This window comes from Lucilia cuprina, chromosome 5, assembly GCF_022045245.1.
Source record: "Lucilia cuprina isolate Lc7/37 chromosome 5, ASM2204524v1, whole genome shotgun sequence".
NCBI lineage: Eukaryota > Metazoa > Arthropoda > Insecta > Diptera > Calliphoridae > Lucilia > Lucilia cuprina.
Window position 1 is genome coordinate 36640624 of NC_060953.1, and position 27139 is coordinate 36667762.

The following is a 27139-nucleotide window of genomic DNA, read 5'->3' on the forward strand; positions in this document are numbered from 1 at the left end:
CACTTCACGTTTTTAACGTGAAATTTGATTTAAGTTTTTATCGATTTATTTACAAGTTAGAATTCCACTTTCGATCGGAATGGAATTCTGTGACGGAGGCTTGGCAATGATTTTACATCAGCATTTTCCATGAAAAGCTGTGCGCAACAGCCCAATTAAAAGCCTGCAAATCTAAGATGCAACTTAATCCGTACTATGAGTATAATTCGATTAAGTTAGAGAATATTAAATCAAACTCGATAGTGATTATTTGTCGATTGTTGTATACATTATTTTGTGATCGATTCTACACATTCATTGTATTACATTCTGCAGAGTTCGGTACATAATTATCTTATGTCTATATAAAGTAATAATTCGGAAAGAATTGATCTATAATGGCCAAAAATTTCTCTCTAGTCAGGATACATGTGGTTATATTCATCTTGTAGTTCATCTGAGATGGTCTCCAAAACATAATATGTAAGATAACACGATTTCGTGGTCACCACGGTCCAGTAAATAAAAACACAACTAACGAACAATTTCAGTATGCAAAGTTATAATGGATGTAGCATTCTGCGAAAAGACCACACCAGAAGTAACTATGAGAGTATTACCTGCCTTCATCATTCACAGCAGACCTTTCTCTCGATTCTAACTCCAGAGACAAAATCTCAGGATGTTCAAGGTATTTCAGTTAGATCTGGAGACCCCGACTTAGAGCTCTTTAACATCAATGACTCGCCAGTAGCCAGTAAAGATGTGAGTTGCTGGAGGAACAGATCGACTAATCAATCTTCTGCAGGTTTAATAAAAATGACCTCACACCGATTATGGTCAACTGCGCGAGCTCACTAGAGTATTCAATTATTCGGGTTTTTGTCTTATTCGGTTTATTCGACAAATAATTATTTGAGGTTTTACGTTAGCCGGTTAATAATCGGATAATTAAAAATTAATCGGTTATTCGAACAAAAGGAAACTATTGCTTTTTACAATAATTTTCTTCATATTACACCCTGTAACAATTTTGAAAAAAGCTTTCAAATATGGAAAACTTGATAAGCATGTGAAAATAGATTACACATATAGCAATTCTGCGTACTCCGATTTTTAGGTTCTTATAAAAGGATTTCAAAGTTTAAAGGACTACAAACAAATATTTAAAATATTTATATGCATTTTATAATGCTAATATTGGTGTCAAATAGAAGCTGGTAATCTGTACATTCTATCTACATATATTATTTACATGTCTCACTCAGAAAAAAAAACGAAAAAGAAATTAAATTTAAAAAGGTTTCATTTTCGACAAAAAAAAACTTTTAACTACATTTTTGTTACAAATTTTCTTTAAGATTTCCAATTCTTTCTTGATGATCTTGATGATTTGAAATAAATTATATTATTTGAAGCAGAGGAACTCACCTTCATTTGAAATTAATATTAATGCTAACTTTTTAATATAAATTTGGAATTCATTTTTTGAAATCGGTTGTCTTTTAAACTTTAAAGTCCTTTAAAGAGCCTGTTATGAAAAACTGAGTACACAGAGTTAATACTAATGGTCCACAGTTTACTGTACGCATAGATTTTTTCATGTTTGAAAATAACTTTTGCATGGTTTGTAAACAAAATGATGATTTTCACTTCTTTCACTTTAATTCTATGTTTAGTTCTTCTCAAATATTATAAACCATTCCTGTTTATGTGAAATGCTTTTCTATATAAAGAAATTACTGTTTTTAAGATTTTCAACGAGTTCTAGAATTCATACGTTTCCTTAAACACTAGTTCAACTATAACTGTTGCTGAAGAACTTATTGGAAATACTTAAGAACACAACAATGTTCCCAAAAAACTGGTTGTAGAAATAAAGGCTATATAATTATTTCCATGATTTCTTTTCAAAAATCATCAAATAAATTTTCTTTATTATAGAAGAATTATTAAGAAATTAAGAAAAGAAGAAAATTTATAATAAAAATATTCAATTATGTAGAAAATATATAGTAATTTTACTGCTAAATAGTGAGTTTTTCTTAATCGGTTAATTGATATAAATTATTCGGTTTATTCGTTATTTGAAATTTGACAATTTTCATTTATTCGAACGATTAATCGTCAAAAACTAATCGATTAACCGATCGACGATTAATCGTTTGAATACTCTAGAGCTCACCCAATATCACATTCAAAATAGTTGTTGGGATCACACCACTTACCCGTAGTCGTTTGTATGGATTGATCTTACGATTTAATCGTCCCTGGACGCCATTCTTAAGTAAACCAAAGAGAACAGACTGCCACAGCTTCAGACAATACACCGAACTTGTGTATATTTTCATTTAAGGCTTTTCAATAAAACTGTTATCTTGGAAGCCAGGCTTGCAGATAAACGAGATGACGTCCAAAATTCCAATCTAGGCGATTCTAGATTTGACCAGTTGAACTAAGAAATAAGCATTTTGGTGAATGAGGAAAAGCGATATAGATGGATAAATTAAAAAACAGCAACTTGAGATCTGATTTAGTAAATTATGGTCTATAGTTCGATCATTCTCTAACCCGAAGAGGAAAAATATATCCCAATTACAACCTTGAAGGATGCTCCCACTCATGTTGCCAGCAGTTCATTAAGCACCCAGAGAGATGTAAGAAGAACTGAAGCGTCTATTACAAACTTCTCAACATTCTAGATACGGACATACCACACAACTTCACCCCATCTGAAGTTGCGAAATTCATCTACCATCTAAGGCGTTAAAATAATCAGTTCTATTATTTATGTAGAAATCAACCACGTCCAAAAGAAACAGAATAGGATATACCAAAAGGAGATTCAAATTAATAAACTATGTATGTACAGTGAATCAACTAAGTTTTTTGCCTACCTTTTTTTAAGAGAATTTTGTTTTTTGTTCATAAATAAAATTCGAAAAAACAGGTAAAAAGTAAATATATGTTTTCCAATTAAAAATAGAGATTGTGTAAAATGGGAAAAATTAGAAAAATATTAAAATACAAATTTTGGTGCATTTGTTGTTGCATTTTATTATTATTCATCAGAATTTGCATGTCAATAAAGTATTTTGCATATTAAGAATTAAGGTTAATTAATGAAATGATCCAAAGAATTATTAGAAAAAAACGTACTGAGTGCTCTTTCAAAATCTTTAACTGGCAGGGAGGCGACTTGTATCCAAGGAAAACTATTGGACTCCTGATTTATCTTTTTCAAAATCTATATACGAACTAGGAGGAACACACTAATTTAGAGCTCTAAACAGACCTTAGGTTGCTTGGAACCAATGTAAAAGAAACTGTCGTGTAGTACAGGAAAAATACCTAATTTAGATATTTTAAAATAGAGATAGTTATCATACCGTATTTTTCACCTAATACATACACTTATATATATTTAGAACCCAAATCAAGAATAACTATCGAGATCCAAATACGCCTACTGTATCTTATTCAAAAAATAAAGAATTTAAAATATGAGGTTGAAAATCAAGATTTTAGCATTTATTAGTTCTATAGTGGTATATGGTGATGTCCCCATACTTAAGAGTGGCTAGGATGGTAGTTAGTGTTAGATTTATTCAATAAGAATCAATATTATACAATTCTAAATAATGTTTACACAATACTCCCCAAATAGATGGAATTTCCGTAATGTAGTTTTTGTTTATCAATATTAAATGAACAAAAACCCGGGTTATTTTTGTTATAATATATAGATTTATACCTCATAAAACATTTGTTCTAGGTCCAAATCCATTGATTATCTAATATATCATGCATGCAATTCAAAATTACTTATTATTTTCGAAATTTAATGAAAGAAACGATAGATTTCATGTTAAGTCAAATATTGATAAATTCTGATAGGAATATAAGATAATAAATCGGTTAGGAAATGTCCAAATTTAGTCGTTCCACTACTAAAATATCTACAAAATGTTATTCAAATATATAGAAGTAATAAAAATATTAAATTTTATAAAATAATGCAACAACATTAAAAAAAACAAGTAGGAAAGTATAGTCGGGCTTGGCCGACCATATAATACCCTACACCATGAGTATATTTTTAAAATTTTTATTTTTTGTAAAGAAACTTTTATGTTGAATATTACCATAATTCCAAAATTTTTAAGCCATTTATTGATAAAAAACTAAAATTTGTAAATGAGGCTTTATATAGGTCAAATATGGGCCGATCCTCGGTAAATTTGGGAAAAGGATATATTTCTAAATAACAGTTAGTTTTGTTGAGTTTCATTGCGATACAAATGGTTACAAGTCAATTTTAGACGTTTAAGTCATTTTTTGAAGGGGGGTTTGTATGGGGGCTAGGGTCAAATATAGGCCAATCCTTACGAAAATCTGCAGTGTCATTTATACTTATATAAAACTTATTTGTGCCAATTTTTGGAGAGATAGCAGAATATTTGACGTAATTATGGCATAAAAAGTTCAAATCGGGAGGTACGGTTGTATGGGGGCTAGGTGAAATAATGGACCGATTTCAACCATTTTCAATAGGCTTCGTCCTTGTGCCAAAAAACATGTTTGGTCCAAATTTCATCAAATTATCTTGAAAATTGCGGCCTGTACCTTGCGCACAAGGTTTACATGGACAGCCAGCCAGCCAGCCGGACAGACGGACGGACGGACATGTCTTAATCGACTCAAAAAATGATTCTGAATCGATCGGTATACTTTAAGGTGGGTATTGGACCAATATTTTTGTATGTTACAAACATCAGCACAAACTTATAATACCCTCCCCACTATAGTGGTGTAGGGTATAATGAACAAAAAACCTAAAAAATCAAAATACTTTATTGACCCAAAAAACAATACGTTCACATTTTATCAAAAAACTCGTTAATTAATATAACGATTTTACTTTTTATGGTAGAAAATTAAAATATAAGATATTCTTTAAAAAAAATACAACAAACAAATTGCTTTATTTTGCTAAAAATAATTGTTCAGATAAAGTTTTTTCTTAAAATTTATAAAATTTTACATAGGCAAATTACTTAATTGATTCACTGTATGCATATTGAACTGGCAAACAGTATTAAACCAAACCATAATAAAATCGGTTGCATCAGTTATACAAAATGCTACTAAATCGGAGTCCATATTAGGTCCCATAAACCCTTTTAACATGTTATATTATAAACAATTTTGAGCACTAAATATAGATTAAAAAATCACAAGAAATCATTTGTCCCACTGTATCTTAGCAGTTTGCTACAAACAACAAAAAAGCAACAACCAAAACTCACAGTACAATTCAGTTCATACAATAACAAATGTAAAGCACGTTGCACCCTTATCGTGCTCATTAGTTTTGTTTTGTTTTTCCTACATTTCAGCATAAAGAAGTTTTATGGTTATGGAAGAATGCTACCTTCGTAGTTTGAACTAATGAATAAAGCACTTCCATGTGTTTTTTTTTTTTGTTCAACATTAAGTAGGCTGCCAACTACAGGTACACTGATGAGCTAAGTTGAACTATAATTAGATATTACAAAAGTTGGCACAACCAATAATATTGAGTAATGTGTATGAAGTAATAATGATAGTGGTCTGTCTCAGTTTCCAAGTGTTTAAACAATTGTAACATGGTGTCTGGTTTAGAGCCCTTATTTTATTTAATTGTCTATTGGTAACAAAATGTCATCACTAATGAAATATTTACTAAAAATGTATGTCATAGAAAAACACACACAAATAATTTGCGATCAATTTGTGGCATTTATAATGATAATGTTATCAATTTGTGTCGTTTTAAATGAAATAAATTGCAAATTACTTAGTCATTCATTCCGAACTCTTAATAAAAACAGGAGTGTCGTTTTTTAATCATTCAGTCAGCCAGTTATTCAGTCAATTGATTGTTAAGTTAACCAGCAGCCACAGCACACATATGTACATATGCCTCTATAACTGTATATAATGTCATATTGTTGTTGTTGTTTTGCTTTTTTTCTTCTTCTTCCGAACCTCCAATGATAGCGAAAGTAGTTTCTTTTTGTTGTTGTATATAAATTAATTCACATAAAAAACGAGAGTGATATTTAAAAATTTATCTTGTAGGCGATTATTATTTATGATTATCATAGTTATTATATATTTAATATTCATTTTTCTGCGTTTGACATTGTTTTAACAGATTGTGTGTACGTGCATGTGTGAGTGAGTATCGCTGTAAGCCATTAAACAAAAGACTTAAGAAAACATGCGTTATTATAAATGTTTCTAGTTAAACGTTTTATTGACTTGAAGGAAAAATGGACTTAAACCGTCACTTTCTTAAGTTAAAGGAAAATTTTATTAATTGCTATAATAGGGTTTTCTTTTTTTAATAAAATAGTACTATTGAGACCAAATTATTTGAATCTTGACAATTTTGGGTACTTATTAAGATAAATAGTTCTCAAAATTGTATGAAATAATATATTTTTTATTGAAGAAAATAAATTCCCTTAAATAAACATAAAAATATAAATATAAAAAGTCTGTTTAAAAAAATATATATTTTTTTGCACTTTTTCCTTTTTTGAATTTGCCGTAATTACAAACTTAAAAATTTGCATTTTTAAATACAGGAAAGTTGTTTTGTAATATTTATTTTTTTCGATTTTATATTTCTTTTATAGTACGACATGTTGGAAAAAAAATATTTTCGTCATTGTACCATCTTCATGTCAACATTTAACTAGAACTGAACTTGAATTGAACTTAAACTGAACTAAAACTACACATGAACAGAACTAGAACTAAACTGAACTGGAACTGAACTAGAACTGAACTAGAGTTGAACTAGAACTAACTAGAACTGAACTAGAACTGAACTAGAACTGAACTAGAACTGAACTAGAACTGAACTAGAACTGAACTAGAACTGAACTAGAACTGAACTAGAACTGAACTAGAACTGAACTAGAACTGAACTAGAACTGAACTAGAACTGAACTAGAACTGAACTAGAACTGAACTAGAACTGAACTAGAACTGAACTAGAACTGAACTAGAACTAGAACTGAACTAGAACTGAACTAGAACTTTTTTTTGAACTAGAACTGAACTAGAACTAGAACTAGAACTAGAACTAGAACTGAACTGAACTGAACTAGAACTAAACTAAACTGAACTAGAACGGAACTAGAACTGAACTAGAACTGAACTAGAACTGAACTAGAACTGAACTAGAACTGAACTAGAACTGAACTAGAACTGAACTAGAACTGAACGAACTGAACTAGAACTGAACTAGAACTGAACTAGAACTGAACTAGAACTGAACTAGAACTGAACTAGAACTGAACTAGAACTGAACTAGAACTGAACTAGAACTGAACTAGAACTGAACTAGAACTGAACTAGAACTGAACTAGAACTGAACTAGAACTGAACTAGAACTGAACTAGAACTGAACTAGAACTGAACTAGAACTGAACTAGAACTGAACTAGAACTGAACTAGAACTGAACTAGAACTGAACTAGAACTGAACTAGAACTGAACTAGAACTAGAACTGAACTAGAACTGAACTAGAACTTTTTTTTGAACTAGAACTGAACTAGAACTAGAACTAGAACTAGAACTAGAACTGAACTGAACTGAACTAGAACTAAACTAAACTGAACTAGAACGAACTAGAACTGAACTAGAACTGAACTAGAACTGAACTAGAACTGAACTAGAACTGAACTAGAACTGAACTAGAACTGAACTAGAACTGAACTAGAACTGAACTAGAACTGAACTAGAACTGAACTAGAACTGAACTAGAACTGAACTAGAACTGAACTAGAACTGAACTAGAACTGAACTAGAACTGAACTAGAACTAGAACTGAACTAGAACTGAACTAGAACTGAACTAGAACTGAACTAGAACTGAACTAGAACTGAACTAGAACTGAACTAGAACTGAACTAGAACTGAACTAGAACTGAACTAGAACTGAACTAGAACTGAACTAGAACTGAACTAGAACTGAACTAGAACTGAACAAGAACTGAACTACAACTGAACTAGAACTGAACAAGAACTGAACTATAACTGAACTAGAATTGAACTAGAACTGAATCAGAACTGAACTAAAACTGAGCTAGAACTGAACTAGTACTAAACTAAAACTGAAGCTGTACTAGAACTAAAGTAAAATTAAATTAGAACTGAACCCGAACAAATGAAGAACTGAACCTGAATAATAACTGAACTAGAACTGTACTAGAACTGAACAAGAACTGAACGAGAACTGATGAAGAACTGAACTACAAGCGAACTAGAACTGAAATAGAACTGAACTAGAAAAGAACTAGCGTTGAACTAGAAATAAATTAGAACTGAACTAAAACTCATCTAGTACTGAACTAGAACTTAACTAAAACTAAACTAGAAACGAACTACAACTGAACAAGAACTGAACTAAAACTGAACTAGAACTGAACCAGAATGAAATTGAACTGAACTAGAGTTGAACTAAAATAAACTAGAACTAAACCAGAAAAGAACTGAACTAGTTCTGAACTAAAACTGAACTAGAACTGTACTAAAACTTTAATAGAACTGTACTATAACTGAAATGGGATGAAAGTATAACCAGAACTAAACTTGAACTTAATTAGAGTTGAACTTGAAATGAACTAGAAATAAACTAGAACTGAACTAAAGCTGAACTGGAACTGAAGCTGAACTAAGACAGAATTAGAAGTGAACTAGAATTAAAAATCTGATGACTTCAAGGTAACTTTAGAGTTTCTAAAAACATACAGTTCGTTCCTCTGTTCAGAAGGAGTTATATATTTTTAGTTATTTTTTTTTTTAAATACAAAACCCTTTTTAGTTTTATAATAGTTTATATACAATTTCATGTTTATTTTATTATCATATTCAAAAAAAATGCAGTTTATAAAAATACTTATTATATAAAAAAATAACTCTTTGATTCATCAAATCAATAACACAACTTTTTAAACTAATCATAATAAAATGGAATAATAATTATTCTATATTAAAATAGAATTTGTTTTAATCAACTGTTATTGTTTATATTTGTTTATATTTTTAATATTTTATAATAATTCCTGTTAGTATTTTAACATTTAGATTTTTATTTTTTTTTAATTTTGATAACATATCACATATATAGCTGATACATACATATATATCTATATAATAATATTACAAATTGTATATGCATATACATGCATATTATATACATTACAAGATATTTTTGTTTTTACTACTGCAATGTCTAAAAGGGATATAGAGATTTATTCAATTAAATTATTATAATTATTTGAATGCTTAAGACTAGACTAAAACTAACAAAAACAATTTTTAGATTTTATGTTCAATTTAATATTTTATATAGTAATGGTTAGATTAAATTGCAAATTATATATTAATAATAACTCAAAAAAAAACATTAACATAATCTTCTTAAAGTTTATAAAAAAAAATAATAATAATGCATTAAATTTATAAAAGAATTTGGATAAATAAGAGAAAAAATATAAATGAATTTAAAATACAACATAATATTTTCTTTTTATTTTTTCAACTTCAACTGGGTTCATAAAACATTAAACATAATTAGGAAATTAGAAGATTTGATATCAAAAATAAAACACATACTAGGAACAAAATTTAGGAGCTTTCTCACGCACATACATTTTAATCACTATCTTCATCAGATTTACAAAATAGTTTCTTCCCTCTTAAAGAAGAAATATCTAATGTTTTACGCTGACTTAAATGAGAATCCGAATCACAGTCATCGACATAAGCAATTATTGATTTATCCAAAAGAGAACCATCGTTATCACTGTAAGGAAATAAATATAGATATAGTTTGTAGAAATTAAGAGATTTTTTGTGACATACTTGAAACTATTTCTTATTGAGTCATTTCTAATACGAAAACTACCGCCCAGATTATGATTAACCGGAGTGGAATTAACAAATTTATTGTTTTTATTATGATAAGGGGTGGAGTGTTCTGGTGCCAATTCCATACAATCGCTATCGAATTGAAAATCTATTCTTGCCTTAGCCTTTGATATAGCAGCCGTTGGTGTGGATGATATTAGTTGCGAGCGTGGTCTTTTCTTTTCTGCTGTCTTTAATAGATTCGTTTCTTCTTCATCAATAGCCGAATCTGTTGTTGGAGTTTCCTGCATTCCCAAAATAGAGAGTATCGATGTGAAGAATTTAATAACTATATTTTTAAGATTGCACAATTTTGACCAAGCCAGACGTCGGGATTTTCGTATAGTGAGTTTCTGAAAGGGGGAGTTAAAAGGGCATTGAATGTTAGTAAATAATTTAATTTTTTAAAAAACATTTATAAAATGTGTCCCATTAGTAGGACATCTTGCAGGTCATGAGTCAAAAATTGGTAAATCGATGTCCCTAGCTGTTAATATATTACTATTATTAAAGTTTTTAGATAAGTTTTATTAGCAACTTAACAGAAATTAAAGGAGTTGGGCCTACATTCAAATTTGGCCGAAGAATACAAAACTTTTAATTTTTAATTATAATCACTACAACTTACCACTTTATGCACCAGTCCCCACTGACTTCTTCGCTGTAACATTGAGGCCAACTTCTTATGACTCAAAAGTTGATCGACAGTTGGTCTTTCACGTGGATCAGGTGTCATCATATCCTTTATAATATTTTGCAAATCAAGTGATATGGTTTTAATGAAATCCTCAGGCAAGACAGCATTTCTCAATTGCTGCCACAACGGACCATTCGAAGGTAATTCCAAATAACATGATAACTCCAGCATCGCAATGCCCAAACTAAAAATATCGGCAGCCTTTGAAAAATTGCCCTGCATTATTTCTGGCGCCACATAACGAGAATCACCTTCGGTAGCCTGATGACGATTAGCACGATCTACATCGATGACTAAACCAAAATCGGCCAATTTGCAACTATCATCATAGCCTATCAACACATTATCCAATTTAATATCCAAGTGTATAAGATTGCGATCGTGTAGACTTTTGAGAGCCAATAGTAAATCCAGCAAAATTGACCAAATTTTCTCCTCTGGCACACTGCGTTTACGCTCCAGATAACGATCTAAACTCTCGCGACACAACTCCATTTGCATATACAAACGATCATCTTGTTCCCAGGCACGATAGAATCTCAGACAATTGGCATGACCTGAAAACTGTTCATAACGTCTCACTTCCTCCAAACGTTCCTGCCGGTAAAGTTCACTACGAAATAGCTGTTTCGACATTTTTATGGCATACTGCAGGCCATCCTCTTTGGAACGCACTTTAAACACCTCACCAAATGAACCTTCACCAATTTTTTCCAAACGTGTAAAAACCTGTTCGAAATAGGTCTCATTCGAGGAACAATTATAAGTAGAACTTAGTAAATTGTCGACAGTGCAATCATCATCCGAACGAAATGAGATGGCATGGGCGGTATGGTCGCGATTACAATTGGAATCGTAGCGTGGTTTCAATTTCGGTGGTTGTAGTTTTGGTGGCCGATGTGACTATAAACGAAAATATCAATTTTATTTACACAATAAACACTTGTTTTATACGTTTATACAACTCACCTGTTTGTAGGAATACTGAAATGTCTCTTCCCGTATATCGGGTACTGGTAGGCGGGTCAAAAATTCAGTCTCCATTGTGTGTATTGTTGAGTTTTTCATAACAAGTTTATTCTATTTTAACTTATAATTAATAAATCGTAAAAAATAATACGTAAGTCGTGGTATTTTTTGCCACAGGACAATCTTAATTCTGAATGAAAACAAAGAAAATGTCAATAAAGCAAACGAAGGATCCAACAGGAATGAATTTTCTATGAATTTAAATTCAGCGTTGTTTTATAGGGGCTTATGACAGAGTTGCATTTTGAAAAAATGCCTGTACATACAAGCTTCGTTAATGTGGCAACTCTTTGGCATGTTATTGGTGTTGGGCGGTTTATGGCAGAACTGGTGATGGGTAAGTGAAAACAAATTTATACAATAATCGAAATTATATACAATCTTTTTGAAGGAAAACCAAAATATGCAAATATATGTTTTTATGGCGCACTTCGAGGGCTCATGGACATCATTACTTTCAACTTTTTTTATAAAAACTCAATAAAAATAAGTAAAATATAAATAATCCTGTTTTGGTTTCTCGAATATATAATATTGACACATTAATTTCAAAAAAATGGATTTTGTGGTAAAGATGATTTTCTGGTGTGTATGTTTTATTGTTAAAAAAAAATCAAAAACTTGTTCTAGAAATTTTGTTTTTTTAAACATAACGGGTTTTTGATTTGGTCTAAAATATACTCTAAACTTTTATTTTTATACATTTTCTGAGCATATTTTTTGTCTCTTTAGATGATTTGGAAGGTATGAGGTTATAGAATATACCCATAAAAATTTAATTTCCCTTTATTCCTCCTTAATGGATCAATCAAAAATAATAGACAATAATCGTTCATTATTTTAAATTACATATTTTTTAAAAGCAACAACATGTGCATCCTTGTATATAATTTGTGCATTAATATTTATTAATTTTGTTACATTTTAAGAATTGGGTACTAATATAATTTCCTATTTCTTTTAGAAGAATAATTCTAATTCCCCATAAAACTTTTTTCACTGAACGCCACTTTACTGTTGGACATCTCAGTTTTCTTTGGTGTATTAATTTAAGCTAACCATATGGCAACATTGTTAACATTTCATTGATAAGGCGAATTCATATAAATTTAACTCAGTGACAATTTCATTTTTGTTTATACAACTAATTTGACAACTACGGTTTTGGAAGTATATTTTTTATATATAGATTTTGACAGTTTTGGTATAAATTTGTATTAACAAAAAACAAACTGCTGTTTAAATGACTTCACCTTAAATAAATTTCCCTTGATTGATAAATTTCAATTGAATCAAGTGGGAGATTGAAAAAAATAATAAATCAGTGGAGCTTCATCTTTGCACTCAATTAAGTGAGAACATTCTTTGAGTAAAGTACACGTATACCATCTGGATAGTTAGGTCCAGCAATAGAATTTAGAAAAAAATAAAAAACAGGAAGTAGTGAAAAAGTAAAAGTAACAAATTTAAACAAAATGTTTAAAATCTTCCTTTTGTGTGTGTTGGCTTTCGCTGTGGTAGCAGCTGTGCCCAAACCCGACGAAGTCGTTGGACATAATCCTTTGGAACAAGATTCCTTGCACGGCGCTCACTTTGCCCATGGCAAACACAATGCCCAGTATGATCATGAACAATTCTTGGGAGAAGATGAAGCCAAAACATTCGACCAATTGCCACCCGAAGAAAGTAAAAGACGTTTGGGTTTGATAGTGGATAAAATTGATGAAGATAATGATGGTTTCATTACCATATCGGAATTGAAAAAGTGGATTGAATATACCCAAAGACGTTACATTGATGAAGATGTCGACCGCCAATGGAGACAACACAATCCTGATGGTAATCTTACCATTTCCTGGGAGGCTTACAGACGTGATGTTTATGGCTTTATGGACAGTCTTACGAAGGACGAAAAGGAGCATGAGGAAAATGGCATTTCTTATCAGAACATGTTGAACCGTGACCGCCGTCGTTGGGGTGTTGCTGATCAGGATTTGGACGATGCTTTGACCAAAGAAGAATTTACTGCCTTTTTGCATCCCGTTGATCATCCCACCATGCGTGATGTAGTTTTATCCGAAACCATTGAGGATATTGACAAGGATAAGGACGGTAAAATCTCAATTGAAGAATATATTGGTGACATGTATTCCGCCCCTGAAGAAGGTGAAGAAGAGCCCGAGTGGATTATCAGTGAACGTGAGACTTTTGCCAAATTCCGTGATGTAGATGGTGATGGTTTCTTGAATCGCGAAGAAGTTAGAGCCTGGATCGTACCCAACGACTTTGATCATGCCGAAAGTGAAGCCAAACATTTGGTCTATGAAGCCGACAACGACGGCGATGAACTTTTAACTAAAGCTGAAATCCTTGATAAGTATGATGTATTTATTGGTTCAAAGGCAACAGATTTCGGTGAGGCTTTAGGACGCCACGACGAATTCTAAATTTAAACACGCATATTTCGCTTTTGGATTGATAAAAATCTTTCTCGAATACTCTCTGCTATTTTTGTGCTTTACTTAAATTTTAATATTAGTTTTTAAAAAAACTTAGTTTAATACTTTCCGGTTTGTTAGAAAGCAAACGGAATGAAAAAAAACATGTATCATGTGTCAGTGTATTTAAAATTATATTCATTATACTATCTTTTACTTTTTGCATTCTATTTCTATGTAGATATAAAATACAAACTATATAGATTTATATACGAAATTTATACGAAAAGCCATTTAGAGAAGATTGTGTTAATGAATATATGCATTCTATGCCATGTGTAGAATTCCAAGAATCTCTTGTTTTTATGCCAAATAGTAAATATGTAATAATTTTCTTGTTTTGTACTAATTCTAAGTAATTTTTGTCTATGATTATTAAATTAATATGTAATACAAACATACATTTTTTATGTGAATTTAAATTTCATTGCATTTACTTTAAATGAACAAAGAAAAAAAATCGAAATAAACATACATTCTATTTTTAAATAAAACCGTCATAATGTTTTTTTTATTATTATTAATATTACTACACATACATATTTGGTTTGTTCCATATGTTAAAACAGCATGTGTGATTTAATAGTTTTTCTTGTTGATTCTCTTTTTCAATTTATTAGTCAAGGGGTCATTTTGTATGCTCTTACTCTGTGTTTCTTATCATGGAAACTGCATTGGGACACATCATCGTTTGGTTTCATTTAATTTTGTTAGTTAAGTTCTTCTGATAAGCCTTGAAAATTATATTTTCTTTACGAAGAAAACTCAACCGAAATCAAAAAAGAGGTCGTGTTTATTTTTTTTTTTGCTGAGATAAGCTTTAAATTTAAGACAATACTATTTACATACATACATATGTACATGCAAGTGTAGTGTAATTCAAAACCCCGGCCGGCTTAAACTATTCTCTTTAAAATTTCATTATCTAAACAATAAGTCTGTGTATGTTTCTAGAATTTTTTGTCGATTTTTTTTAATAAATCAAAACAAAAAACAATTAAATTGTATTAAACAATACTGGCGCATGATTGTGCGTATAAACATAAACACATAGTCAGATTAGGGTGGTCCCGTTGGGAATTAAAATGAAAAATCTTTTTAATAATCCAGATAATTACTTTGAAAAAATGAATGAATGGCTTATCAAAGCGAACAATGGAAACACGTAATTAAATTCCATATTCTACCCTTTCTTATATACATACATATGTAAATAAGTATGTACTTATATAAATATGTGGTTATGAATTTAGGGAAATATTTGTCTAATGTGACAATAAACAATTAAATATCAATAACTAAACGGCAACACTATTTTATATAAAAGCTTCCATTTGCTGGGATCCTAACAATTTATAACAGTTTTTTATGTCTTAAAAAATAAATATCCATTTAAAAAAGTTATTTTTAAACCAAGAAATACAAATTTAAATGAAACTTTTAAAAAGTTTTATTTTCCCTCACAATAAAACTCAGTTTCAATAATAACAAGTATGAATGTATAGTCGGGCGTAGCCGACCATATGATACCCTACACCAGTCAGTATGTATGTTAAAAATGTGGATTATTTAAAAAATAAAGCATTTGGTTTGTTTTTTTAACTTTATTTCGGAATATTTTTACTTTTTTTTGGCAAAAAGAGTTTTTTTAAGAGGGCTTAAAGGGGCCCTATTATGGCCCTATCCTTATGAATGTTGGTAGGGGGAGTTAAGTCTTCTTCAATATTATTTATGTAGAATTTAAAAGTGTTATTAGTGTTTGTAAGTGAATTTTGACCTTTAAGTCATTTTCTGAAGGGGAGTTTGTATGGGGGATAGGGTCAAATGAAGCCCGATCATTACAAAAATCGGTAGTGTCATTTAAAGTTCTATAAAACTAAGTTTTGTCGACTTTTGTTAACATAATAGATCATTTAAATTAATTATAAGCCTAAAGGCCCTATTTGGGGGGCACGGTTGTATGGGGTTAGTCGAAATAATGGACCGATTTTAACCATTTTCAATAGGCTTCTTCCTTGGACCAAAAGAAGCGTGTGTTCCAAATCTTATCCAATTATCTTGAAAATTGCGGCCTGTACCTTGCGCATAAGGTTTACATGGACAGCCAGCCAGACGGACGGACGGACATAGCTTAATCGACTCAGAAAATGATTCTAAGCCGATTGATATACTTTACGGTAGGTATAGGACGAATATTTTTGTATGTTACAAACATCAGCACAAACCCAGTATACCCTCCCCACTAAAGTGGTGTAGTGTATAATGAATTCAGACATGAAAAAAGATTGTGTTGAGTAAGTCACAATAGAAAATTTCATATTTGCTGTTTTTGAATCAGATGCTTATAAAAACTATTTTTCAACAGTTTTAGCAATTTTTTTTTTTTTTTTTGGTAAAAAATATTTCTTATGTTATGTGTGGAGCTTAGAGCATATATTCTGAAAGAGCACTTCGATACGAAGATATTGGTATACAACTTTCAGAATAGCTGTTATTTGCGGCCCCTGTTTATATGTGATCAGAAGCAGTGTCGCCAGATGTGGGGATTTGTTCCCAAATTAGGTAATTTCGAGTTTTATTTGGGGATTTTCGATAATGTTTCATTAATTTATAGCAAAATATATTTAATTTCACACTTCTTGCTGAAAAATTAAGGAGTTTTGAAAAGGTTATATCTGTGCACAAGTGTACATTCATATGTACATACATAGTTTTGTAGTCCTTCTTAATCTTTTATAAAAGTTATAAGTATACATACATACATACATGTACACAAATATTCATACCTATTGATAAATTACAATCAACATTATATCTGAACTTAGCACTGAACATCTAACCGTAATAATCAAGTAATACTATTAATATTCCTTTTTTATCAATTCAAAGTCGTATTATGATGAACAATATCAATGTTTTAATTTATTTCTTTGATTGTTTATTCATTTCCAATTCAGAAGTATTGTTTAGATATAAGTAAATTAATATAAGAAAGATTTTAAAATAAAATACTTTTAGAAAATAGAAAATTGTGATAAGAATAAAAGAGATGATTTATCAGCAGGTTGTTAAATCATCCCCAACAGCATGCAGTTTATTGAAGAAATAGGCCATCTGCATTGATTAGACGACGTACACGCACCACCATATTTCTAATGTTTTTTGGTTTATTAGTCTCATCTGTTAAAGGTGTGGAACGTACTATAGCTAAAATAAAAACGTATTATAAAGCTATAGAATAATATTGAATTGCTTAGTTAATAATAATCTTACCCAACTTTCTAAGTTCTTCAGCATTATAACGTTGCAGTCTTACGGTGCAACGTTTCATTGAAACTTGTTCGCGTGCCTCATCTACTGTTTCCGTATTACGACGAGTGCGTTTAACTCTTATCGAAATATTTTTCAGTTTAGGAGATTCAGTCATTGTACTTTAAGATCTTTTAAACTATTTTTTGCGAAAATTATTTAATGAAATACTTAAAAAATGGACGCTTTGGATAAATTGTTTTGTTTATTCTGTTTTACTTTTTCTAAGAAAAGTCCTGCGCCGACAAATATTAACAGCGATGGCAACTGACACTAAATGTGTCGGCGGCGGCTTAAAAATCGACAACGTTTAGCTTTTAACGATTTTCAACGATTTAAAAAACGTCAGAAAGTGGAATTTTGGAAGCAAGTATATTGTTTATAGGGTTCTATAATCGACTATCGAATAATAGAACAATCGACTTTTTGTCGAAAAAAGTCGAAGTCGACTATTTTGTTCCCAAAAAGTCGATAACTCATAACGTATAATGTACATTATGCAAGAATATATTTGATTCTAATAATAGAACATAAAATTTATAATGAAACATAATTTTGTGTCCGATAACTGACATATAATTTGTATGCATACCCAGGGTATTGATACACGAGGTAAAAATAGAAAATCGGTCATAAATCGGTTTATTATATATATCTAACTAATTTTTGGAAAATGTATAGAATACATTATTCTGAAAGCATAGTCCAAATTTCAAGCCGATACGATATATAGATCTCGATTGACATAACGGTTAAAAGTCATAACAAATATTGCCAATCTAGCGTTTTTAAAACCACTTAGTTTATCTTTCTCTTAGCGATTTTGTGTAAATTTTTATTTTACTAATGATTGTAATATGAAGTTTTAAAACAATGAAATATTTGTTATGACATTACATGTTTTGTTAACTTTAAATATCCATTTATTAATAAGAAAAATTATAGTTTGTTTGTTTTTGGTGTTTTGTTAGCGATTGAGATTTCAGCAAAAGGGCATTACTAATCTTTGTCTATAAAGACCTTGTTCACACTAGAAAACTTTTTGGGAAACTTTTGATTTTTGTGTGCGAGAGAAAGAATTATCAACTATCTCTTTCTCCCACACACAAAATCAAAAGTTTCTCAACAAAATTTTGACAATGTGAATCAGGTCAAACAAAAACTTGCAATTGTTTTACTTTTTTGGATATTTTGACCTGGTCCACACTAGGAAACTTTTGTTGAGAAACTTATTCTTAATTCTCTTTTGAAGTTTCCTTAATTTCCACACATAGAAGCTTTTGTTACACAAACTACGTATAATAGCATGATTTGTTGTTGTACGAATGACAAGAATAACAAAACAAGTTTCCGAGAGAGATGAATGATATTCTTTCTCTTTCTCTCTCAAGCAAAATCAAAAGTTTCCCAGAAAAAGTTTAATAGAGTGGACTTTAATTTTAAATATTTTCCAAATATTTTTTTTAATTTTTAATTAGAAACTTCAAAGTAGGGTTCTATAGTTGAAACGAAAAGTTGACTTTTAGACTTTTTGTATTTAGTTAAAAGTCGACTTTTCAACTTTTTGCGTTTAGTTAAAAGTCGACTTTTCGACTATATGTATTTTATAAATAGTCGACTTTTCGACTTTTTTGACTTTTTTCGACTTTTACTGACTTTTTCCGACTTTTTGACTTATATCGACTTTTTTGACTTTTCGAATTTTTTCAACTATTCGACTTTTTTCGACTATTTTCGACTTTTTTACTTTTCTTGACTTTTTCTCGACTTTTTCCGACTTCTCTCGATTTTTTCGACTTTATTCGACTTTTTTCGACTTTTTCCGACTTTTCGACTTTTTACGACTTTTAATAACTTTTTTCACAGACGATAGTGGAGTTATCGATTTTTTTGGAACGAAATAGTCGACTTTTCGACTTTTTTCGACAAAAAGTCGATTGTTCGATTATTCGAAAGTCGATTTATAGAACCCTACTTTAAAGAATATATTCGATTTTTAAAATAAATATGGTAGCACAATTTTAAACGCACATAAAGAAAACAACCCGACGAAAAATAAAACAAACCGTAACAGCTGTTTTATCAAAATAAACATTTTTTTTGGTGTGGTGAGTTATTTTTGTTTACAAATATGTGTTTCTGCACGTGGAAAAGACGCAAAAACTCGTTTTCATTATTTACATTTTCAATATGTGTTTAAGCACGTGGAAAAAATTCAAAAAAATTGATTTTCATGATTTACATAAAAAAAAAATATTTTTGATCAATTAAAATATGTGTATAAATGTGGAAAGGAACAAATCTGATAAAATATAAATATAATTGGGATAATATCGTTACAGAATGCCTTTTAATAAAAAACATTCAAAAAATGTTACTATGGTCATATATATAAAATGATATATAAGTGCTATCGGACGATCTTGTGCACGATAAAAACCTATATAGAACTTTAAGTTGGAAGTGTAGAAATCGGATGGCATACATTTTTTTCCGGATTTCATCGTTCTAGGGTGTGTACTACAACAACAAACTTTTTTTTTACAAAAAAGTTACTATAGCCGTATATATAAAATGATATATAACTGCTATCGGACGATCTTGTGCACGATAAAAACCTATATAGAACTTTAAGTTGGAAGTGTAGAAACCGGATGGCATACATTTTTTTCTCGGATTTCATCGTTCTATGGTGTGTACTACAACAACAAACTTTTTTTTTACAAAAAATGTAACTATGGCCGTATATATAAAATATATATAACTGCTATCGGACGATCTTGTGCACGATAAAAACCTATATAGAACTTTAAGTTGGAAGTGTAGAAATCGGATGGACATACATTTTTTTCCGGATTTCATCGTTCTAGGGTGTGTACTACAACAACAAACTTTTTTTTTACAAAAAAAGTTACTATAGCCGTATATATAAAATGATATAAACTGCTATCGGACGATCTTGTGCACGATAAAAACCTATATAGAACTTTAAGTTGGAAGTGTAGAACCGATGGCATACATTTTTTTCGGATTTCATCGTTCTAGGGTGTGTACTACAACAACAAACTTTTTTTTTACAAAAAATGTAACTATGGCCGTATATATAAAATGATATATACTGCTATCGGACGATCTGTGAGCACGATAAAAACCTATATAGAACTTTAAGTTGGAAGTGTAGAATGGGATGACATACATTTTTTCCGGATTTCATCGTTCTAGGGTGTGTACTACAACAACAAACTTTTTTTTTACAAAAAATGTTACTATAGCCGTATATATAAAATGATATATAACTGCTATCGACGATCTTGTGCACGATAAAACCTATATAGAACTTTAAGTTGGAAGTGTAGAAACCGGATGGCATACATTTTTTTCCGGATTTCATCGTTCTAGGGTGTGTACTACAACAAACTTTTTTTACAAAAAATTTACTATAGCCGTATATATAAAATGATATATAACTGCTATCGGACGATCTTGTGCACGATAAAAACCTATATAGAACTTTAAGTTGGAAGTGTAGAAACCGGATGGCATACATTTTTTTCCGGATTTCATCGTTCTAGGGTGTGTACTACAACAACAAACTTTTTTTTACAAAAAATGTTACTATAGCCGTATATATAAAATGATATATAACTGCTATCGGACGATCTTGTGCACGATAAAAACCTATATAGAACTTTAAGTTGGAAGTGTAGAAATCGGATGGCATACATTTTTTTTCCGGATTTCATCGTTCTAGGGTGTGTACTACAACAACAAACTTTTTTTACAAAAAAAGTTACTATAGCCGTATATATAAAATGATATATAACTGCTATCGGACGATCTTGTGCACGATAAAAACCTATATAGAACTTTAAGTTGGAAGTGTAGAAATCGGATGGCATACATTTTTTTCCGGATTTCATCGTTCTAGGGTGTGTACTACAACAACAAACTTTTTTCTTACAAAAAATGTTACTATAGTCGTATATATAAAATGATATATAACTGCTATCGGACGATCTTGTGCACGATAAAAACCTATATAGAACTTTAAGTTGGAAGTGTAGAAATCGGATGGCATACATTTTTTCCGGATTTCATCGTTCTAGGGTGTGTACTACAACAATAAACTTTTTTTTTACAAAAAATGTAACTATGGCCGTATATATAAAATGATATATAAATGCTATCGGACGATCTTGTGCACGATAAAAACCTATATAGAACTTTAAGTTGGAAGTGTAGAAATCGGATGGCATACATTTTTTTCCGGATTTCATCGTTCTAGGGTGTGTACTACAACAACAAACTTTTTTTTTACAAAAAATGTTACTATAGCCGTATATATAAAATGATATATAACTGCTATCGGACGATCTTGTGCACGATAAAAACCTATATAGAACTTTAAGTTGGAAGTGTAGAAATCGGATGGCATACATTTTTTTCCGGATTTCATCGTTCTAGGGTGTGTACTACAACAACAAACTTTTTTTTTACAAAAAATGTAACTATGGCCGTATATATAAAATGATATATAACTGCTATCGGACGATCTTGTGCACGATAAAAACCTATATAGAACTTTAAGTTGGAAGTGTAGAAATCGGATGGCATACATTTTTTTCCGGATTTCATCGTTCTAGGGTGTGTACTACAACAACAAACTTTTTTTTACAAAAAATGTTACTATAGCCGTATGTATAAAATGATATATAACTGCTATCGGACGATCTTGTGCACGATAAAAACCTATATAGAACTTTAAGTTGGAAGTGTAGAAACCGGATGGCATACATTTTTTTCCGGATTTCATCGTTCTAGGGTGTGTACTACAACAACAAACTTTTTTTTACAAAAAATGTTACTATAGCCGTATATATAAAATGATATATAACTGCTATCGGACGATCTTGTGCACGATAAAAACCTATATAGAACTTTAAGTTGGAAGTGTAGAAACCGGATGGCATACATTTTTTCCGGATTTCATCGTTCTAGGGTGTGTACTACAACAACAAACTTTTTTTTTACAAAAAATGTTACTATAGCCGTATATATAAAATGATATATAACTGCTATCGGACGATCTTGTGCACGATAAAAACCTATATAGAACTACAACAACAAACTTTTTTTTTACAAAAAATGTTATTATGGCCTTATATATAATGATATGTAACTGCTATCGGACGATCTTGTGCATGATAAAAACCTATATAGAACTTTAAATTGGAAGTGTAGAAATCGGATGGCATACATTTTTTCCGGATTTCATCGTTCTAGGGTGTGAACTTCAACAACAAACTTTTTTTACGAACTTAAAGTTCTATATAGGTTTTTATCGTGCACAAGATCGCCCGATAGCACTTATATATCATTTTATATATACGGCCATAATAACATTTTTTGTAAAAAAAAAAGTTTGTTGTTGTAGTACACATCCAGAACGATGGAATCCGGAAAAAATGTATGCCATCCGATTTCTACACTTCCAACTTAAAGTTCTATATAGGTTTTTATCGTGCACAAGATCGTCCGATAGCAGTTATATATCATTTTATATATACGGCCATAGTAACATTTGTTGTAAAAAAAGTTTGTTGTAGTACACACCCTAGAACGATAAAATCCGGAAAAAAATTTATGCCATTTGATTTCTACACTTCCAACTTAAAGTTCTATATATGTTTTTATCGTGCACAAGATCGTCCGATAGCAGTTATATATCATTTTATATATACGGCCATAGTTACATTTTTTGTAAAAAAAAAGTTTGTTGTTGTAGTACACACCCTAGAACGATGAAATCCGGAAAAAATGTATGTCATCCCATTTCTACACTTCCAACTTAAAGTTCTACATAGGCTTTTATCGTGCACAAGATCGTCCGATAGCAGTTATATATCATTTTATATATACGGCCATAGTTACATTTTTTGTAAAAAAAAAGTTTGTTGTTGTAGTACACACCCTAGAACGATGAAATCCGGAAAAAAATGTATGCCATCCGGTTTCTACACTTCCAACTTAAAGTTCTATATAAGTTTTTATCGTGCACAAGATCGTCCGATAGCAGTTATATATCATTTTATATATACGGCCATAGTAAAATTTTTTTGTAAAAAAAAAGTTTGTTGTTGTAGTACACACCCTAGAACGATGAAATCCGGAAAAAGTTTATGCAATCTGATTTCTACACTTCCAACTTAAAGTTCTACATAGGCTTTTATCGTGCACAAGATCGTCCGATAGCAGTTATATATCATTTTATATATACGGCCATAGTTACATTTTTTGTAAAAAAAAAGTTTGTTGTTGTAGTACACACCCTAGAACGATGAAATCCGGAAAAAAAATATGTATGCCATCCGGTTTCTACACTTCCAACTTAAAGTTCTATATAGGTTTTTATCGTGCACAAGATCGTCCGATAGCAGTTATATATCATTTTATATATACGGCCATAGTAACATTTTTTGTAAAAAAAAGTTTGTTGTTGTAGTACACACCCTAGAACGATGAAATCCGTAAAGAAATTTATGCCATCCGATTTCTACACTTCCAACTTAAAGTTCTACATAGGCTTTTATCGTGCACAAGATCGTCCGATAGCAGTTATATATCATTTTATATATACGGCTATAGTAACATTTTTTGTAAAAAAAAAGTTTGTTGTTGTAGTACACACCCTAGAACGATGAAATCCGAAAAAAATGTATGCCATCCGATTTCTACACTTCCAACTTAAAGTTTTATATATACGGCCATAGTAACATTTGTTGTAAAAAAAGTTTGTTGTAGTACACACCCTAGAACGATAAAATCCGGAAAAAAATTTATGCCATCTGACTTTTACACTTCCAACTTAAAGTTCTATATATGTTTTTATCGTGCACAAGATCGTCCGATAGCAGTTATATATCATTTTATATATACGGCCATAGTAACATTTTTTGTAAAAAAAAGTTTGTTGTTGCAGTACACACCCTAGAACGATGAAATCCGGAAAGAAATTTATGCCATCCGATTTCTACACTTCCAACTTAAAGTTCTACATAGGCTTTTATCGTGCACAAGATCGTCCGATAGCAGTTATATATCATTTTATATATACGGCTATAGTAACATTTTTTGAATGTTTTTTATTAAAAGTCATTCTGTAACGATATAATTCCAAATATATTTATATTTTATCAGATTCCTTTCCACATTTATATACATATTTTAATTGATCAAAAATATTTTTTAATGTAAATCATGAAAATCATTTTTTTTGAATTTTTTTCCACGTGCATAAACTCATATTGAAAATGTAAATAATGAAAACGAGTTTTTGCGTCTTTTCCACGTGCAGAAACACATATTTGTAAACAAAAATAACTCACCACACCAAAAAAAATGTTTATTTTGATAAAACAGTTGTTACGGTTTGTTTTTCGTCGGGTTGTTTTATTTATGTGCATCAATTTTAATGGAAACTGCAAGATCCTTAAAGCGACTCATCAAATTATTTGACTCAAACGGTAAGTTTTTTGATTGTGTTAGACTTGGTTCACACTAGGAAACTTTTTTGGGAAACTTTTGTTTTTTGTGTGTGAGAGAAAGAGAAAGAAATATCAACTATTTCTTTCTCTCACACACAAAATCAAAAGTTTTTCATCAAAAGTTTCCTAGTGTGAACCAGGTTTTAGTAAAAAAAAACTCACACTGCATGTATACATTTGTTTGTGTCAAACAAATTTGATGAGTGGCCATGTCGCTTAAGCATGTCAGAAGTAGATTTTTAAAAAAATAATGATGGAATGACACAACCTTATGTAAATTCGCCTTAATTAACTTTTATTTTGAGATATCATTGCGATTTTTTGTTTATTCTATCAAAACAAAATCGTGTAAAAAGATATAGAATTTTATACAAAAAAAATAAGATCGCATACAATTCAACTTAAGTAACCATGGGTGATGTCCAAATGTTAATGGAAATGGGTTTTCCCAAAGAAAGAGCGTAAGTAATAGGGTACAATTACATTATGCCGGCTGTAATTATTATTATTTTTTTTGCAAATGTAGTGAATACGCCATGAAAGCTACAAATTATAAAGGTGTAGAACCGGCTATGGAATGGTTGCTGGCTCATGCTGATGAAGAGATACCTAAAGAGGCAGCTGGAAGTGCTGTAGGAGAGCAGGCTCCTCCCGCAAACACCGAAGCACCCTCAACATCAAATGCCACAGAGGAAGGTGGCGTGGCTAAATCTTTGAAATGTGATGATTGCGGTAAATTGTGCAAAGATCAATCAGAAGTTGAATTTCATGCTGCGAAGACCGGGCATAGTAATTTTTCCGAATCCACCGAGGAAAAGAAACCTTTGACCGAGGAAGAGAAAAAACAACAGTTGGCTCTTATTGAAGAGAAGCTTAAACTAAAACGTCTGGAACGCGAGGAAAGAGAAAAACAAGAAGCTTTAGAAAGGGAACGTAATCGCATCAAATCTGGCAAAGACATGACAGAGGCTCGCAAACGTTTAGAAGAAATGGAAATGAAGAAAATTGTAGAACAACGTAAAAGAGAGAAGGCCGAGGAAAAAGCAGCCCGTGATAGAGTGCGTGCTCAAATTGAGGCCGATAAAGCACGTCGTAAGTTGAGCCAACAACAATCGCCTACAGCCGAGTCTCCAGTAGTTTCTGCCGCGGTTACTTCTACTACACCGCCTACTGCCACTGCCGTCAAGTCTCCACCCAAGGAGTACAAAGAGACACGCATACAAATACGTTTACAAGATGGTTCTGCACTTACTGAAACCTTTAGCATCAATGAAAATCTGTCGGCCGTACGTTTGTTCATACAAATGAAAACTGGCAGTGATATGCCATTTGGTCTTATGACTTCGTTTCCTCGCAAGGTTTTCGATTACGATGACTATGAGAAACCTTTAAGCGTTTTAGGTTTAGTGCCATCGGCTGTTTTGATTGTGACTAAAGCAAATATGTGAATTCCATTATAAAAGGCTCCAGAAATGTAACAAGAAAATAATGTCACAGATAATGATTAAATGAGAAATATTAGAAACATCAATCTAAATATTTCTAGAGATTTTTTTATAACAATTATAATATAATCGGTGTTTTTATATTGAGCTTGGCAAAGTTTGATTTTAATTTATAAAAGAAAAATAAAAAAGAACAAATTCGACAAGAAAGAAATCGATATTATTTATTATTGACTAAGAAATCGTCTAGTATGAAATACCAAATTCTTCACTATACCTTAATCCAAAATCAGAATAATCTTTCAAAAGTTTAGACTGCAATCTAGTCCAGACTATAATGTAGTCTAAAGTCCAAATTACAATTATGCTACAAGCCCAAAGTCTAGACTATAATATCGTCTTAAGCTTTGAATCTAGTATATTCTGAAATTTAGACTATAGGCAAAAGTAAAATCTTAACATTAGTCTTGATTATCTTCTTAAGATATGCTATAATCTAAAAGCTTGTTCAAAGTCCAGACTTTAATTTTGCCGAAAATTATGTTATAAAGCGAAGTTTAAATTCCAAACTATAGCCCAGTCTAACTTAAAACCGATTATAATATTTCAATATATCGGATAATATGATTTAAGTAAAGTTCATAGATTTTACTTGAATTTGAATCCATCC

General features: G+C 30.9%; 3 protein-coding genes across 3 annotated transcripts; 2 read left to right on the forward strand and 1 right to left on the reverse strand.

The window, feature by feature from the left end:
* Positions 1-9529: 9529 nt before the first annotated feature.
* On the reverse strand, positions 9530-11858 carry LOC111683298 (membrane-associated tyrosine- and threonine-specific cdc2-inhibitory kinase). The gene is made up of 4 exons (XM_023445352.2): positions 11614-11858; positions 10576-11547; positions 9903-10300; positions 9530-9843 (listed from the first exon to the last, which is right to left on the reverse strand). Exons 1-4 carry the CDS (start codon positions 11710-11712, stop codon positions 9693-9695), a joined length of 1620 nt encoding a protein of 539 aa, XP_023301120.2. The 5' UTR covers positions 11713-11858; the 3' UTR covers positions 9530-9692.
* A 1084-nt stretch (positions 11859-12942) lies between these two features.
* Positions 12943-14664, forward strand: LOC111683296 (calumenin-B). The gene has a single exon (XM_023445350.2). It carries the CDS (start codon positions 13149-13151, stop codon positions 14118-14120), a length of 972 nt encoding a protein of 323 aa, XP_023301118.2. The 5' UTR covers positions 12943-13148; the 3' UTR covers positions 14121-14664.
* Positions 14665-25317: 10653 nt separating this feature from the next.
* LOC111683300 (UBX domain-containing protein 1) lies at positions 25318-26683 on the forward strand. The gene is made up of 2 exons (XM_023445354.2): positions 25318-25485; positions 25551-26683. Exons 1-2 carry the CDS (start codon positions 25436-25438, stop codon positions 26470-26472), a joined length of 972 nt encoding a protein of 323 aa, XP_023301122.2. The 5' UTR covers positions 25318-25435; the 3' UTR covers positions 26473-26683.
* The last annotated feature ends 456 nt before the right edge of the window (positions 26684-27139 follow it).

Coding starts and splice junctions, on each gene's coding strand:
- LOC111683298 (XM_023445352.2), bottom strand. CDS start 11,712: ATGAAAAACTCAACAATACACACAATGGAGACTGAATTTTTGACCCGC. Junction 11,548..11,613: donor TTCAGTATTCCTACAAACAG/GTGAGTTGTATA, acceptor TTTCGTTTATAG/TCACATCGGCCACCAAAACT. Junction 9,844..9,902: donor TCAATAAGAAATAGTTTCAA/GTATGTCACAAA, acceptor ATTTCCTTACAG/TGATAACGATGGTTCTCTTT.
- LOC111683296 (XM_023445350.2), top strand. CDS start 13,149: ATGTTTAAAATCTTCCTTTTGTGTGTGTTGGCTTTCGCTGTGGTAGCA.
- LOC111683300 (XM_023445354.2), top strand. CDS start 25,436: ATGGGTGATGTCCAAATGTTAATGGAAATGGGTTTTCCCAAAGAAAGA. Junction 25,486..25,550: donor GGTTTTCCCAAAGAAAGAGC/GTAAGTAATAGG, acceptor TTGCAAATGTAG/TGAATACGCCATGAAAGCTA.